At 38.9% G+C, this 17956-nt stretch overlaps 1 protein-coding gene across 2 annotated transcripts; it reads left to right on the top strand.

Moving 5' to 3' along the window:
• On the top strand, window positions 1-17237 carry ntmt2 (N-terminal Xaa-Pro-Lys N-methyltransferase). Of its 2 annotated transcripts, XM_059341598.1 has the most exons (5): window positions 1-432; window positions 9668-9840; window positions 11269-11271; window positions 14140-14392; window positions 16065-17237. In XM_059341598.1, exons 1-5 carry the CDS (start codon window positions 231-233, stop codon window positions 16319-16321), a joined length of 888 nt encoding a protein of 295 aa, XP_059197581.1. In that variant the 5' UTR covers window positions 1-230; the 3' UTR covers window positions 16322-17237. The 2 variants fall into 2 exon arrangements, with proteins under 2 accessions (XP_059197581.1, XP_059197580.1); XM_059341597.1 differs by lacking the exon at window positions 11269-11271.
• Window positions 17238-17956: the final 719 nt, after the last annotated feature.

Raw genomic sequence — 17956 nt, 5'->3', positions numbered from 1 at the left:
CGTCCCCCGTCCCCTCTCAGCTCCTCTCAGCGTCCCCAGCAGGTGATCTGTAAACGTCCTGAGGACCGCCCAGTGAAAAAGATCTCTGCTGATCACTTGAAGGCTGCCAGAGACGTGTTGAACACTCAGAGAGACAGATTTAGTTTAGCTGCAGCCGGAGAAACACAGTCCCAACCGGCTCCTCAGAGCAGAGACCACTTCTTCTTCTTCTTCTTCGTCTCCGGCACAGAATGGAGATTTCTGTAGAAGAAGAGGACGGCGGCAGCCCGCCCCCCAACCTGGACTACCAGGGCGCCCACCAGGCCTTCAAGGACCGCTGGAAGGAGACGGATGACAGCATGTGCCGCCACAGCATGTCCTTCCACCTGCACCACGCGCTCAGGAGCGAGTTCTTCGCCAGCTACCTCTACCTGCTGGAGAAGACCCCCGTGGGTAAGCAGGAGAGGCCCACCAGGTCAACGTTTACAGCCTTTACTTGACCTTTGACCCCGTTAAAGGTTCTGCAGGAGCATGCTGCTGCTGCTGCATGTTTGGCTTTGAGTGCAAAACACTTTAAATTGTTTTGTAAAGTAGACAAGATGCAGGAAAATACATTTAATTCCATCAGTTTTCTTCCATGCAAGCATTCATGAACTCTATAGGGAGACTTTAAACTTGTAGTTCAATAAAGTTTTGGAATTACACTGCAAAAAAAGGTGTGTCTAAAAACCAGATAAAACACTAAATCTGAGGGAAATAAAGTGGTGAATCTGCGAGAAAAAAGTTGCTTTTTTCCCACTTTTTTCTCGTAAATCTGCGACTTTTTTCGCACAGATTTGCCACTTTAAATCTCTTATATCTGCGACTTTTTTCTTGTAGATTTGCCACATTAATCTAGTAAATTTGCAACTTTTTTCTCCAAATATTACCTCCCCTCCGAGTTTGTATTTTTATTTTTATTCATACTTAATATGCCACTGAAGAATAACTTTTTCCCAAAATTGTTTTTCTAAAGTATACCAGATGCAGGAAAACACATTTAATTCCATGCAAGCATTCATGAACTCTAGGGAGACTTTAAACCTGTAGTTCAATAAACTTTTGGGATTAGTTTTGTTGCATCTCCGTCACAATATAATGCATTTTGCAAGTATGCACTTGCAAAATGCAAATGATGCAAATGATAATTACACCTGAGTTGTCGAGAAAAGTCAAAGCTGAGCTGATGTTTTCTGTGATTGATCACCTGTCAGAAGTTCATTTATATATTGTGGTGAAAAGAAGGAAAACAATGATTTAGTGGAAGGTAGAAAATACTCTTAATACAGGATCATCTCAGAACATTAGAATGTGGAAAAATTCCATGTCCAGTAGTCCATTTTCTCTCTTTCTATTATTGTGTCCATCTATGTGACTCAATACTTGGACTACTGGAAATGGACTTTTACATCATATTCTAATTTATTTAGATGCACCTGTAAATATATCTCACAGGCACAATGTTAAACTGACAGGCCTCTGAAACGTAAAAGTATGTAAAAGTAAATAAATTGAATCATGACAGACGTCGTGTCTCAGAGAATATCTTATTGTTGTCCAAAGAATCATAATATCGTATCGTGATGAAACTATTGATGTACAGTCCTGGTCAGCAGAAACATTAAATTACAGAGAAGAACTCTGATCTTTGAAATAAAGTCACCAGAATCACCAACAAATACTCTGATCTGAACATGCAAAGAAATTCACAAAGAAGCTTTTAGTTGCTCTTAATTAATGTCCTGATACAGAAAATAAACACACAGCTCAAAACAAGAACAACAAAGCTGAACAAAGAAGGTAAAACATGAGTTAAATATGGATAAAAAATATGTGTAAACAACAACAATAACACTTAGGCAATAATCTAATGATGCAGAGTGCAAAGGTGCCAGAATAATCATGTTTAAATCTTATTATAAGTGAAAATCAAGTGTTTTTCAAAGCTTCATGCATGTTTTGCAGACACATCAAAGTCTGTGAGGAGGTTTTTTGATGCTGTGTCCATCAGAATAAAGTCCAGAAAGAGTTTATTTCATACCTCGGTTAAAAGTGTACATATATGTAAACATTCTGAGGATTTGTTCTGAGAGGAAATAGTCGCCCGACTGATGCCAGTCGAGTTACGTTTAAAAAGGTTTGTTTGAGCTGTACACAAACAGAAATGTTGCAGACAGTTAGGAGGAGTTCTACGTTTCTGCAGCTTCTCCACAGATTTTAATTTCTGCACAGAAAGAGAAAACCAGACTTTCAGGAAGCTTCACTGTGCCGAATGTTTGTCAGAAAATAGTTGCATCATGTAACGGCTGAAACAACACATGAGTCTGTGTGGAGCCAGGCTCCATGTTTACCTGTTTCTGTCTCATATTTGTATTGATGTGTATACAAAAACAACAGAGGGACATACCTACGTTTATCAGGGTTGATTGGTGACGGCATTAAACATGTTTGTATACACCCTTAGATTTAGATTTGTATACTTTAACCCTCTATGGTTCGGTGTTGCCCAATTTTTGTCCTGTCAAATTTCTACAAGTCATGTTTTTGAGTGATGCGATACTTTAAAAAAGAGGGAAGAGTATAGGGAACCAATAGCAACGCTTTAATCAGTCACATGATATTGAAAAACCCTATTCTCCTGTGAAGCCACTGACAGGGAGCGAAAAACAGCAAAACGATCCCGCTGCTAACAGAAAGCATTTTAGTCCAAACCGTAGCTCCTATCATTGATCCGACTTCACTTTGAACATCCTCAGTTCTTCCTGAACGTCTACATATGTGTTTTGTGAAGGAAAATGAAGAAATTGTCTTTTTAGAGCGATCAGAAGAAACTGTTACCTTTACATTCGGGGGATTTTTTTGGCATATTTTTGCCCAATAATTTGAAAACAGTTTGCCGAAACCCTGAGAAAAGTCCCAGCATACTTGTCATGGCCGAGCCGGTCGATTTGATACCTTTTTAGTCTAAATGCGACCAAAACTCTGGGAGGAGTAGTCGACCGAAAAAAACACACAGAAGAAACAGAAGAATAAAATCTAGGATTAAGCCGTTAAGTTGAATAGTATATGATGTGCTCTTTCAATCACACTCAATAAAATAAACTGTTAGCTTATCATCATAATGTTTGCATCTTCCTGAACGTCTACAATTTCTTCAGAATAATGAAGAAAATGTTTTTTTAGAGCGATCAGAAGAAACCGGTACCTCTGTTTCCTTCAGAAATGTTCCCGCCTTTTTAACTCAATCTACGTTTCTATGTATAAATTATTTCTGTAGAGTGGTATCTGCGGCTTCGAGCAGTTTCCAAATTTACTTTTTGACAAATTTTTCTCTCCCTCTCCACTCTAGCGATGATGTCATCACTCTAGCCTCTCCATAGGGTTACATTGGGGGGATTTTTTGGCGTGTTTTTGCAGAATAATTAGAAAACCGAATGTCGAAACCCTGACATCTACCAGGTATTTACTCAATAATTACCTGGTAGATATCCTGCAATTGCATATTGTAGACAATAAACCCACTGAATGTGTCTATATGTGACTTTGTTAGAGTGATAATAACTGTATATATTTACCTGGTACTTACCAGGTATTTACTCAAAAATAATCACATATTTACCTGTTAACTACCACTTATTTACCTGTAGTTACCTGATATTTACCTGGTAAATACCAACAAGTTACCTAGTATTTACTAGATATATACTGAAAACTACCAGGAATTATAGATTATGTATTACCAACCAACCTGTGTAGTGACAGTGATGTAATGATATTTGTAATGATATACTCTGATATTTACCTGTAAGTACTTGGTAATTACAAGGTAATTACATTAATTACCTGTTATTACTTAGTAATAAACGCTTATTACAAGTAATTACCAGGTAATTACCGGACTGTAAAAGGAAGGGTTACCAAATAATAAAATGAGGAATAAGCCGAGGCCTTCTTCAGTAAAAGAATCTGTTAGTTTAGCATCAAAATGTTTGCAGCTTCCAACAGGAAGAGGCTCCTGTTTCAGTGTGAAGAGCTCAATAATGTCTATAACAAGCTGGAACTAACAGGAAACACGCTGCTGTTAAAGATCACTCCAACAGCTGATCTGAACTCCTGAACAGATAATATACTGATATGATCCTCTGCAGGCTGAGAACTCGTCCATCAGAGACCTCCGGCTGCAGAAACTGGAGATGTGACCTGTTGGCTGTTCTGGCTCAAAGACGCTTCTCTTTTTCTTACCACTAACTTGATACAAAGACCATTAATGGCATGGCACGCTGGGCATGAGCTCTAACTCATGTCAGACGGAGAGATACATGACAGTTAGAGCGCTGCGGGAGGATTATTAACTCTCAGCTCTGACAGCTTTACATGGACCGAAACAAGAGTTTTTTATGTCTTAATACAGAAAATGTCCCAAGAAATAACTTAAATCTACAATAATTATACTGTATGTTGGCTGGAGAGGATCACTGGAGCTAAAATGGAAAAAGTATTATTTTATTCCTTAAAAAAAGACGCAAAATGACCAAAAAAAGACGTAAAATTACCAAAAAAGACACAAAATGACAAACAAAAGATGTAAAATGACCAAAAAAGACACAAAATGACTAAAAAAATACATAAAATGACCAAAAAAAGGACGTAAAATTACCACACACAAAAAAAAAATGCAAAATGCAAAATGACTAAAAAAGATGTAAAGTGACCAACAAAAATACATAAAATGACCAAAAAATGACTAAAAAAGATGTAAAATATATAAAAATTCTGTCACTATGCCGGAACAGGTGTCAGTTAATTCTGTTGATTGCTTTGATCTGATTGCCTTTGATCTTTGATGTGATTACAGTTACAGATACACACACACACACACACACTCATGCACGTAACCGCGCACACTCCTCACACATGCATACACATGCTTCAAACACACACGTGCGCGCACACACACACGTGCGTGCACACACACACACACACACACACAGGTAACTTTCTGCGATTTTCGCTACACACACACACAAATGCGCGCGTAAGCGCGCACACTCCTCCATATACACGTTTCACACACACACACACACACACACACACACAGTGTGTACACACATCGGCAGTAGTGTACACACATCGGCAGTAGCCCCCGTGGCCCTTTCAGAATTTTCCCAGAAGAAATTTTCTAGTTTTCTCATTATTTTGCTCATTTTAACCACTAAATATGCTGTTATGTGGTTTAATCTAATAAAATGTCGAGTCACTTTAAATTGATCATGTTTTTATGTTAAATCTCAACCTGAAAAGTAACTAAAGCTGTCAGCTTAATGTAGTGGAGAAAAAAGTATATAATATTTGCCTAAAAATGTAGTGAAATGACCCAAAAATATGTAAAAAAAAAGATGCAAAATGACTTAAACAAGACGTAAAAAGACCAGAAAAATAAGTAAAATGACCCAAAATGACGATGAAAAAAGTACACTATTTGCCTTAAAATGTAGTGAAGTAGAAGCATAAAGTCACATAAAATGGAACCACTCAAGTAAAGTTGTCCTTAAGCACAGAGCTTGAGTAAATGTACTTAGTTGTGTGTAACCTCGTAGGTCAGATATGTGAATGTTGTTAGAGCTGCTCAGTCTGAAGGTGTGAGATAAAGAACATGGTGGCTCTGGACTGACACTTCCTTGGCAGACGAGAGTGTCATCACTCGTCCTTCTCCTCCTCCTTGGTCCTGTCGCTGTTTCTATAATTACCTTTCCTCTGAACGCCTCACATGACATGGAGCTGCCCGCTTCAGATGCCGACACCAGGACCAAGTCCTCAAACGTCTCATCACGGAGTGGGCACGCCGAAGCAGGAATTCTCTGTTTCTATCACAGACTTTATATAAATAATGTTTGTAGTGACGTCTGGTTGGTTTGTGTCCCGTTGGAAGCTTCAGTTCAGCGTTCCACTCTTAGTCTCCATCTTGTTTCTGATACGCAAAATGACCAAAAAAAAGACGTAAAATGACCAAAAAAAGACGCAAAATGACCCAAAAAGACGCAAAATGACTTTAAAAAGACATACAATGACCAAAAAAGATGTAAAATTACCAAAAAAGACACAAAATGACTTAAAAAGCTGTAAAATGACCAAAAAATACGCAAAATGACTAAAAAATACATAAAATGACCCAAAAAATATGTAAAATGACTTTAAAAAGATGTAAAATGACCGAAAAAGATGGAAAATGACTAGAAAATATGCAAAATTGCTCAAAAAAAGATGCGAAATGACTAAAACATACGCAAAATGACAAAAAAAATGCATGAAATGACCAAAAAAGATGCAAAATGACCAAAATAATACATAAAATGACCGAAAAAGATTTCAGATGACCAACAAAAGACGTAAAAAGGCCAAAAAACACCTAAAATGACCCCAAAAGGACGTAAAATGACCCAAAAAAGACGTATAATGACCAAAAAAAGTAAAATATATAAATATATAACCTGAACGTTATTGACACGTTGCCATGGATACGCATTGTTGTGCTTCTCTCCTAATGATGGTTCGCCTTGTTAGTGACCTGTCAATCAAAGGTAGCCCCGCCCCAAATCATACGATTCTTTATCTTCTATTTTCTTCTAAATGGGGCCATTATTTACACTATTAACATCAGATTGTCTTGAAGAAGATTTTTTTGCTAGTGATTGAGACCATAGTGTTGTCCTAAAAAACATTTCTGAGGTGATAAATCAAGGGAGAAGTTTTCTCAATTAGTATTGAAATGAATGGACTAAAATGCTTTTGCAGCCGTCAGCGCCCCCCCTGCTGGAGTCTTTGGTAGAATGCAGGTTTAAGGCACTTCCTGGTTTGCCTCCCTGCTCAGACCAGGAGGTTGCCGCCTGGTTGCAGCCTGGAGGAGAGAGAGGGAGGTCCGGCTGGAAATCAGTCCCCCCTCTTCACGTTTCACGCTGCTGTCATGAATTCTGCCTCTGGAGATTCTTGAGCAGCAGGCGGCCGTTCCAGCGTGACCTCCCCCCCCGGCCCTCCCCCGACCCTCCACGCCAGAAACAGGCCCTCTAAGCCTTCGGAAATGTTGCGTTCATTCTGCAGGATTTATTTCAGCTCAGCAGAGCGGGGACGGGATAGTTCCAGAAGCCAGTTGTTAAGTTTCTTAATGTCACAATGTGTCGCTGACATCACGTTTTAACTCCATCCTGCCTGTATTCACCACTTAAAACATGTTTAAATGACATGTTGGTCACATATATGACCTGATAATAATTGATTTTTTATTCTGACTTACTGGATCAATATTTTGATTCAACAATTTTGGTCATGTTGTGTATTTTTTGGTCATTTTGTGTCTTCTTTTAGTCATTTTGTGTCATTTTTGGTCATTTTGTGTCTTTTTGGTCATTTTGTGTCTTTTTGGTCATTTTGTGTCTTTTTTTAGTAATTTTGTGTCTTTTTTTGGTAATTGTGTGTCTTTTTTTAGTCATTTTGTGTCTTTTTTGGTCATTTTATGTCTTTCTTTGATAATTGTGTGTATTTTTTAGTCATTTGTTGTCTTTTTGTTCAATTTTTTTGTCATTTTGTGCCTTCTTTTGGTAATTGTGTGTCTTTTATAGTCATTTTTTTGTCTTTTTTACTCATTTTGTGTCTTTTTTTACTCATTTTGTGTCTTTTTTTTTTTTTTTTTTTTTTACTAATTTTGTGTCTTTTTTGGTAATTGTGTGTCTTTTTTGGTCATTTTGTGTCTTTTTTGTCATTTTGTGTTTTTTTTCTGGTCATTTTGTGTCTTTTTTAGTCCTTTAGTCCAACATAAAATGTGATTTTGAATCTTTTTTTTTTTTTACTTTCAAAACACTATCATGCTCAATAAAGAATTTTAAATGTGTCAAATGTGACCAAAGGTGTCAAATCTACCATATAAGAGGGTTCCATCCAGTTCTATCATTTGATACTAAATCTATTTGAGCTTGTCTCCAGTTTTACTTGGTATATCATCATCAAACTGAAACTGGCCTCATGGAGTTTACAGCCAGAACTTTAGAGGTAAATTTACAGTAGGGCTCCACGCTGCTTTGTTTTCTAGTCTGGATGGAGGCAACAAGTCTGGATTATTTGGAGCTTTTGGAGACTCCACAGGGTTAAAAGAGGAGACACTAAAAACCCACCTCTGATTGAGAAGTGTTTGTTCCTCTGAGGTTCAGTTTGACATAAATATCTGCTAATTGGTAACCTGAAAGTGTGGTGAAGGCACAACAGTGGAGATAAATCATCAGCGTGATCTTTTATATCATGTAACAGCTGAGCAGAGTGTAAGAGAAGAGCAGCTTATTTATAGTCTTCTGCTAATCAAATTATCCTTCCACATCTCCTCTGAGATTGTGATCAGAGTGTCACCTCGTATCTATTGTTGGACATGATTCCTTACACTGTAATTACTAACAGAACAACATATCAACACCTTAACAATAGTTTCTTTGCATAAAATATCATGCATGGCAATGATGAATAAAACTGCACAAATGCTTTTGATTTGTGGTCTTTACGGCTGATTCAAATGATAAAATCAGGAAAGAAGAGAAGTTACAAATAACTCACAGAGAAATGGTGACAGATGTGTCTGGAGGAGACAGACAACAGAAATGTAACTTTTGACCGCTCAAGAATGGACAAAAAGACTAAAAACTCCCTCCAGAATCCCACATCCAGACACCAAGACCTTTAGAGCAGCAGAGAAAAATACATGCTGTGATCTGGTTTCAGAAACTTTTGACATTTAGTAGATTTGTGTACATTTTACTCCCTGTCTCCTGGAACGTTTATGTGGTTGGTACCAATGAATTAGAGGACCCAGAATGGAGCCCTGCAGAACTCCGCAAGTCATTTTTGCTCGCTATCTACGAGAAAACCTATATGGTTTCTACCGCAAACGACATTTGATTTGCATCAGTGGGCGGTCTGTAAAGAGCAGACTTGTGGGTACAAATAGAACACATTTTTAATCAGACATCTTGAGGTCAGAGGTCAAGAGTCTCAGCTTTCCTGTCAGACCCGATTTTTGCAGCTCACAGACTGTTTAGGGACATGCATAAACTGTAAAGACATCTTGAGGTCAGAGGTCAAGCTAAAATGGCTAAAATGTAGCCAAACTTTGGAGCATTACTTCACCTCCTTCCTGACAAGATATCAGACATGTTTGGTACCAATAGATTCATTAGATTACAGTCTCAGCTTTCCAGTCAGACCCCATTTATGCAGCTCACAGACTGTTTAGGGACTCCAGGATGCACAAAGACTCACACACAAGAGGACACAATAACACATTTGTATTTCATGAGAGAAACTGCAGGATTTCTGCAGTCTTCATGAGATTTGCATAAAGTGGGCATGTCTGTAAAGACATCTTGAGGTCAGATACCTGATTTATGCAGGGCACAGACTGTTTAGGGACCCCAGGATGCACAAAGATTCACACACAAAAGGACACAATAACACATTTTACTGCTCCGATTATAATAAAGTGGGCATGTCAGTGAAGAGGAGACTCGTGGGGACTCAGAACTCATTTTATTCAGATATCTGCAGGTCAGAAAACGTCCGTGTCAGTGTTTTTTCTCTAAAATGTCCCTTGTGTGTCCCTTGTGTGTCCTCACAGTGAAGCTGTTCCCCGTCACCTGCGAGTACATCAAAGGGGAGAAGCAGTTTTACTACCGAGCTCAGCGGTTCTACGAGGACGTCCCCGCCTCGGAGGAGGGCATGCTGGGAGACTTCGTGGAGATTTGCAACGTGGATCTGGAAGCTTCCCGGCAGTTTCTCAAGAGGTTTGTGGTGAGTCACCAGATATTTACTCTCATCCTCAGAGACTCAGAAACAGATACAGAAACAAATCATCTCCTCAGCCGACCGTGACTTCTGTCTGCCAGAATATCGATTTTCAGCAGCGCAGCTCTCTGAGGACTCATGTCACCGTCTATTCTGGGAGAGGAATCCATCATTAGAAGAATTTCACCTTGTTTCTTTTGGGGCGAGGCTTCTAATAGTAGCTCTGACTCCGTGTCACTCTCATAAACACCAGCAGCTGTTAATCACTTTGTACTTTGATCAGCTTTTACTGACACTAATGTGCTCACAGTGTCTGTTCAGAGTCTCTTCTGCTGGGGAATATTTAAAGCAAGGGTCTCAAACTCATGGCCCGCAGGCCAATTGTGGCCCTCGTGACGATATTTTGTGGCCCCCACCTTGATATGAAAAGTTAAATGTGAGTTTTATATGAATGGCACTTTACTGTGTTGTATGTGGAAGGTCCCTTTAATTACTTTTTTTTGGTAATTTTGTGTCTTTTTTAAATAATTTTGTGTCTTTTTGGTAATTATGTGTCTTTTTTTGGTAATTTTGTGTTGGTTTTTTTAGTCATTTTGTGTCTTTTTTTGGTCATTTTGTGTATTTTTTTGGTCATTTTGTGTCTTTTTTTGTCATTTGTCATCATCTGCCATATATTTGACAAGAAAATACTTTATAAATGCTGTATAAATTAAAGATTTTGAGTTTTATATGAATGGCACTTTACGGTGTTGTGTGTGGAAGGTCCCTTTAATTACTTTTTTGGGTAATTTTGTGTCTTTTTTTGGTAATTTTGTGGGGTTTTTTGGTCATTTTGTGTCTTTTTTGTCATTTGTCATCATCTGCTATATAATTGACAAGAAAATACTTTATAAATGCTGCATAATTTAAAGATTTTACCATTAAATATTACAGTATATTTTTGTTAGAGATATGGTAGTCTACAGCTAACTGAGCTGAAACAGCGAGCCAGTCTGCCTCCCAACACCTCTAATCAACTTGTTATATCTTGTTTGTTTAATGGCATTAACACAGTTTTATTGGGTGTCATGTACAGGGCAATTTTTCTGGTCCAAACCAGTAACTTCCTGCAGTCTCTGCTGGTTTCCAGGCGTCAATAAATACTCAGCAAATGGCAAATTATTGTTTTAATGTTTTGGTTTCTGTTGGAGCGATATAACGTTTTGAAGTGTGTGTTTGGTGGATTTTGTTACATTTGGACCGCACCATGCTAACAGTTTCCCTCTGTTTCCACTCTTTATGCTAAGCTAAATTAGCCTGCAGCTGGACGGCTGAAATTTACAGATATTTCATCATTTTCTGCATATTAAAAGCTTCTTACTCTCACATGTTTCAGCACCTCTGCATGCATGCACACGTGCACCGTGGTGTGTTCAGGTGCGTGTGGACTGTGAGGGTGTTTTTAGACATTGGGAGAGCCCGAGTGCTAATTCTGGGGAATGAGTTTGGCCCAGAGACCGGGGTTATTTAGGGGATCAGTTTTACAGGAGCTCTAATTATAAACTGCTAAGAGTGGATGCTTTAAAGGAGCTGCAGACGGCTAAGTGGCTACTTTTCCACTTGTGCTAATGTAAACACAGCAAGATGAGATTTAACAGTTCACCACTGCTGACTAATGCACAACACAGCAGCATGCAGTTTCCTATTGTCAGCACTAGAAATGCTTGTTGCTTCAGTTCAGAGTGATTTGTTTGTGTGCATCTGTAATGACAGATAGTAATCCTGAAAATCAGGAAAGAAAGTATGAGGCAGGGCAACAGTAAGCTGATCTGTTCATTTCCTCTGCAGTTATGAGAACGTTCTTACAGTGGCCCTGAGAGCTCACAGCGCTGCAACCTTAGAAAACACATGCAAATACACAAAACACAAGCAAACTGAGAAAACATCTTCATCAATCTGACAACACAAGAGCAGCATTTAGAAAACAAAGACCACAACACAACAGAAGTGTTTCCAGAGGACACTTAAAAGTGATGCACACGTCTGGACACGCTCGATATTATCACGTTATTTCATGATAATTATAATTTCACGTTATAACGATCATAGCATGCTAACATTAATGGCCGATTGATAGCATGCTAACGTTAGCGTCTGATCATAGCGTGCTAACGTTAGCGGGCTAGTAAGACCAACTCGGTGCCGTTGAGAGAGTCCAACTAAAACGTGCATCATTTATTTATTTGATTTGTTTAACTGCAATGTGATTGATACGGGCTAGCGGGCTAACGATATATATCACGTTATAACATGAAAATATCATTATCATGAAATAACGTGATCATTTCACGTTATGTTATACGTGAAATTATAATTATCTTGAAATAACATAATAACATAACAATAATAATAATGATAATATCAAGTGTGTCCAGACGTGTGCATCACTTTTAAGGGTCCTCTGGAAACACTTCTGTTGTGTTGTGGTCTTTGCAGCGTTTTCTAAATGCTGCTCTTGTGTTTTCTAACTGATAAAGTTCTCAATTTGCTCCTATTTTGTGTATTTGCATGTGTTTCCTTAAGTTGCAGCGCTGTGAGCTCTCAGGGACACTGTAATAGTGATTCCATTTTACTAAGGAGAAACTCTTGAAATGGACAAGTTTCTTTAGCACTCACCCTTTTCCAAAATGCATCGGCTTTCACCAAAAACCCCCATATTATTATAATAAAATACAATTCACAAAAACACAATGGTGACATTTTTGTGGATGTCACACATCTAATGTGCAGAAATGTACCTCCAGATCGTCAGTAACACTCGGGCCCCTCTGGCTGTGAACAGCTCCTGTTTAAAACCTGACGGCTCCATTAAAAACAAGTTGGGGAAGGAAAAGATTTAGAAGACATCCAGATTAAACTGAGCTACATACGACCGGAGCAATATGGCAATAATTCACCCAAAACCAGGAAGCCTCGTGTAACAAGCGCACAGCTCCTCGGGGCCCCATCTTTCATACAATCACACACTGGGGCCCCTGACGCCGAGGGGTTGGAGTGAGGTCAGAATACCAAATGAAAAGGAAGAAAAACCGGGAATGATTCAAGTGAGGTGACTTTTGTTCCCTGGTGGTAAAGTTCATGGTTTTGCTGCCCTGAGGAAGTGAGGTCGGCATCTGGCAGCGAGAACAGAATAAGTACACATCTCTGACTTATAGATATGGTAATAACACGCTGCAGGGAAGCTGACTTTTAAATGTGCATTTTGTTTTGTGTGAAACATAAATCCAGTTCTCCTTTAGTGCAATATGAAAATTAACTGTCAGGAAAAGTTAGTTAGTTCATTTCAAAGTTTAATATATCAATTTGATGCTATGGTGTCCCAAATACACAAAACACAAGCAAACTGAGAAAACAACTTCATCTATCTGACAACACAAGAACAGCATTTAGAAAACAAAGACCACAACACAACAGAAGTTTTTCCAGAGGACACTTCAAAGTGATGCACACATCTGGACACGCTTGATATTATCACGTTATTTCAACATAATGAACATTTCACTTATAATGATCATAGTGGCCGATCGATAGCGTGCTAACGTTAGCGGCCGATCATAGCATGCTAACATTAGCCGGTGATCGATAGCATGCTAACGTGACGTGATCAAAGTGATGCACACGTCTAAACACGCTTGATATTATTATTTTTTATTATTTCAGGATAATTATAATTTCACTTATAACGATATAACAATGAGAAATTATCAAATTTTTTCATGATAATGATATTTCATGTTATAACGTGATATATATCGTTAGCCTGCTAGCCTGTATCAATCACATTGGAGTTAAATAAATCAATAAGTGAGTGATTCACGTTTTGTTGGTCTCTCCGAGTTGGTCTTGGTCTTTCTAGCTAGCTAACGCTAGAAAGCTTAGCATGCTACCGATCGGCCGCTAACGTTAGCATACTACCGATCGGCCGCTAACGTTAGCATGCTACCGATCGGCCGCTAACATTAGCATGCTACCGATCGGCCGCTAACATTAGCATGCTACCGATCGGCCGCTAACGTAAGCATGCTATGAACGTTATGTGAAATTATCATTATGTTGAAATAACGTGATAATATCAAGCGTGTCCAGACGTGTGCATCACTTTAAGTGTCCTCTGGAAACACTTCTGTTGTCTTGTGGTCTTTGCAGCGTTTTCTAAATGCTGCTCTTGTGTTGTCACATTGATGAAGATGTTTTCAATCAGCTGTCCTGACTCGAGGTATTTTTCTGATTTTATCCTCTGAATAAAGTTGTTTTTTCCCTCCGCAGGGTCCGGGGAAGGCCGGTACTCACTGCGCCCTGGACTGTGGCTCCGGGATCGGCCGTGTGACTCGAGGCGTCCTCCTTCCCGTGTTCGAGAAGTGCGAGATGGCGGACATGATGGAGCACTTCCTGCTGCACGCTCACGAGGAATACCTGGGCGACGCCGCCGACCGCATCGAGACGTACTACTGCTACAACCTGCAGGAGTTCACGCCGCCCAAAAACAAGTACGACGTCATCTGGATGCAGTGGGTGGCCTGTAAGTAAAGTCATCAATAACTACTGATTAATGGGCTGTTAATTATCCCATTGAACACAAGTCACTGCAGAACATAACATGAATAAAATTTCAAGATTTTTAGGTGAGACTAGTATTGATTTTCATTTTCCTGACAGAAGTGAGCCCTCAGAGACAGAATATTTTAGTTGGGAGTTTTGAGCTGCGTTTGTACTTTTTTTACTTTTCTCATTTTTGTGGCATAATTTGGACCCTGTCAGCTGTCAAAAGTTCAGGTTTAGAACTGAGTTGCTGCCCCAAACAAAGGAGCTTAAATATATAATGATGCTGTTCATCAGTGGTCTTCAGACAGTGTCAGAAAAAGGATTTAAGAAATGATACAAACAGGAAAAATAAGTTCCTTGTTAGGATGTCTGAGCTCAGTTTTCGGGGCAGAATGAGGATCTGGAGGATCTAGAAGGAGGCCGGAGTAGAACTAGTGAACCTCCTGGACTCCCAGCTGGGATGAGACTCCAGGGCTTGTGGCTGCATGATTTTAGAAAAGACTTTCATTGCAATGCAATTTTCCTTCAATTTATAGTGCAATGTGATAAATAACTGTCAGGAAAGTAAGTCAATTTGTTAGTTTTAAAGTTAAATATATATTAATTTGATGCTGGAGTCACTGGACTTAGAAACAAGTAACAGTGTTTTATGCATCAGTTGACCTGCTGAAATCTGCAGAGTCCAGAGAGGCAAAGACATAAAAAGAGAAAGAAATAATCAAAAAAGACCAGAAGTACGGTGGCCCTGAGAGTTCACAGCGCTGCAACTTAAGAAAACACAAGCAAACTGAGAAAACATCTTCATCAATTTGACAACACAAGAGCAGCATTTAGAAAACAAAGACCACAACACAACAGAAATGTTTCCAGAGGACACTTAAAAGTGATGCACACGTCTGGACACGTTTGATATTATCATGTCACACGGATGTGTGAAGGTCTTGATTAGCTTTTTGCAGTGTGATGATGCTTTGATAGGCGAATTCGAGGCTACTGCGTATCTCGTTTATGTCATCGTGTAGTGGAATGAGCAGGTCTAGTTTTTTATTGATGCTTGCAAGGATGCTAACTTCGATGGTGGTCGTTTGTAGATCGTCTGTGTCCGTTGAGGAGTCTGAGAGCCGATTTGGTTTGCTGGGGTTTGGGGTGGATCTTTATCCATGTCGGGTTGCCGGTAGTAATATTGGTCGATGAATGCCTCGAGGTCTTCCACTGTTGAAGTGTGGTGATCCGGGATGGTGTTGACGGTTGGGTTATTGGGTGATTTTGTGGATATTTGAGTCCGTGAACAAAAACTTTTTTGAAAGTTAGATTAGTTTACTTCTCGCAGCGGGTCCAGCTGATCAGCTGTGATTGGTGGTGAATGATCTGCTTTGAATAACTCAGCTGTATTTAGTTTTTGGGTAGGTTTAGTAATTTTATTATATTGTCAACTGTTTGTCTATTGTATATTGTATGTACTTGTTTTGTTTTAATTTGATATTTTTGTTTTTGTATAGTTCTTAATTGTGATTGTATCGTATGTTGCATGTGTTACGGACCCCAGGAAGACTAGCTGGTTGCTATGGCGTCAGCTAATGGGGATCCTTAATAAAATGGAAATGGAAAATGGTTGTTGATTCCTTCTCCATCTCTCTCTCTCTCTTCAGGCCACCTGACAGACAAGGACCTGATGAACTTCCTGTTCCGCTGTAAGAAGAGTCTGCGTCCCAACGGCGTCATCATCATGAAGGACAATATGGCGCGGCAGGGCTGCAAGCTGGACCCCATCGACAGCAGCATCAGCCGCCACCTGGACATCATGAAGAACATCATCCTGAAGGCCGGCCTGGAGGTCCTGGAGGTGCAGCGGCAGGAGGGCTTCCCTGAGATCATCATGCCCGTCTGGATGATCGCCATGAAGTAGACCAGACTCTAGAACGCTTGATGGTTGGAGCTCCTGGAGCTGGATCCACGTGTTGGTCCTCTGGTGAAGAAGAAGTCTAGAAGTCTAGGGAAACCACAACAGTGTCATCGGGAGATAAATCCTCATAAGTTCACGGAGACGGCAGGTCTTTTTTTAACTCGGCACAGGAAAGAATTAAAGCTTTTCTACGTCTACAGAAGCTCTGCACGTCCACAAACAGACGGATTTACTGTCAGCCGACCACCTCCGGAGGTTTCTGTCCTGGTGACATTAAAGAGAAGAGCTGTGGGTGAAGCTGCTTCCTGTCTGCACCGCCAACATCTCTGCAACAACATGTGGATTCAGACGCTTTCTCCCCTCAGTGCATCATTTGTTTTTGACTAAATCCAACATGTTGCAGCACAAGTTTGATATAAAAATGCATCTCAGTAAATTAGAATCTGATGGAAAAGTCCATTTCCAGTAGTTCAAGTCAACCAAGTATTGAGTCATATAGATGACAAACTGTTCAGAGGACAACATTTTATATATTAAACAGACTTTTGACATGTGTTTTCTTCAGTTGCAGACTTTAAAATTGGTCTTTTGTAATAACCCTAACCCTAATTTATATTTTTATATTTGTTTTTAAACACAGATATACATATACAGAAAATGTTTTTACAAACGTATGTAGAACCTGATAATGCAATAAATTCCCGATAATGTAATAAAAATCTGCACTTGAGTCCATTGAAAATGTAATAAAACCTGATAATGTAATAACTTCCCGATAATGTAATACACTTTTTTACCAATAATGTAATAAAGTATAACATTAATGGAAGGTTTTTGATCAAATCAAAGATGGCAGAAAATCCAATATGGCCGAAAACCACCATTGAGGATGCATTGAGCTGGGATTGGCCCAAGGGTTCCAGTGACACATCGTTTGTGAAAAACGGATAAACGGGTCAAAAGTTAATAAACATTGAACTTTGACCTGTTGGTGGCGCTAGAGCTCTGGAGCTAGAGTTGATACACAGTATCACCACTTGAACCCAAGTAATGGGTGGTCTGCTGTTAAATTATTACAATATTGGGGAATTATTACATTATCAGGACTTGGGACATGAAGGCTAACCTGATAATGTAATAACCTCCATTAATGTTATACTTTATTACATTATTGGTAAAAAGTGTATTACATTATTGGGAAATGCACTTTATTACATTATCGGGAAGTTATTACATTATCAGATTTTATTACATTATCAGGTTCTACAACGTATACTACAGACACATTTCCCACACAGACATTTTATGTTTTTTATTTATTTAATCGCTTATTATATACAGTGGAGTTAAAACTGTGTAAAAACTTTTATTTTTATAAACTTTTAAGGAAAATTAAGGATTAAACAAATAACATAAAGCAATAATAAAATCTCACTCTGAGTGACTTGACTTGTAAATTGTGAAGCTTATCCACTTCCACAAACAATACAACAATATATAGCTACTCATTTTATTTATTTTTATTTTTTGGATCACCTTTTTACAATTCTTTTTTTAAATTTTATTTTAAACTTATGTTGTTAACCGTAGAAGGAGTGTTTTTATCATATGAGGGAGTTTTTACAATATTTTAAGAAG

This window comes from Centropristis striata, chromosome 9 (assembly GCF_030273125.1).
Source record: "Centropristis striata isolate RG_2023a ecotype Rhode Island chromosome 9, C.striata_1.0, whole genome shotgun sequence".
Taxonomy (NCBI): domain Eukaryota; kingdom Metazoa; phylum Chordata; class Actinopteri; order Perciformes; family Serranidae; genus Centropristis; species Centropristis striata.
Note: the sequence above shows the minus strand (reverse complement) of the source record. Positions and strands in the feature narration are given on the sequence as shown.

Excerpts from the sequence above, each read along its gene's own strand:
- ntmt2 (XM_059341598.1), top strand. The coding sequence starts at position 231 with ATGGAGATTTCTGTAGAAGAAGAGGACGGCGGCAGCCCGCCCCCCAAC. Across the intron at positions 433-9,667 it reads GCTGGAGAAGACCCCCGTGG|TGAAGCTGTTCCCCGTCACC; the intron begins GTAAGCAGGAGA and ends GTGTCCTCACAG. Across the intron at positions 14,393-16,064 it reads CTGGATGCAGTGGGTGGCCT|GCCACCTGACAGACAAGGAC; the intron begins GTAAGTAAAGTC and ends CTCTCTCTTCAG.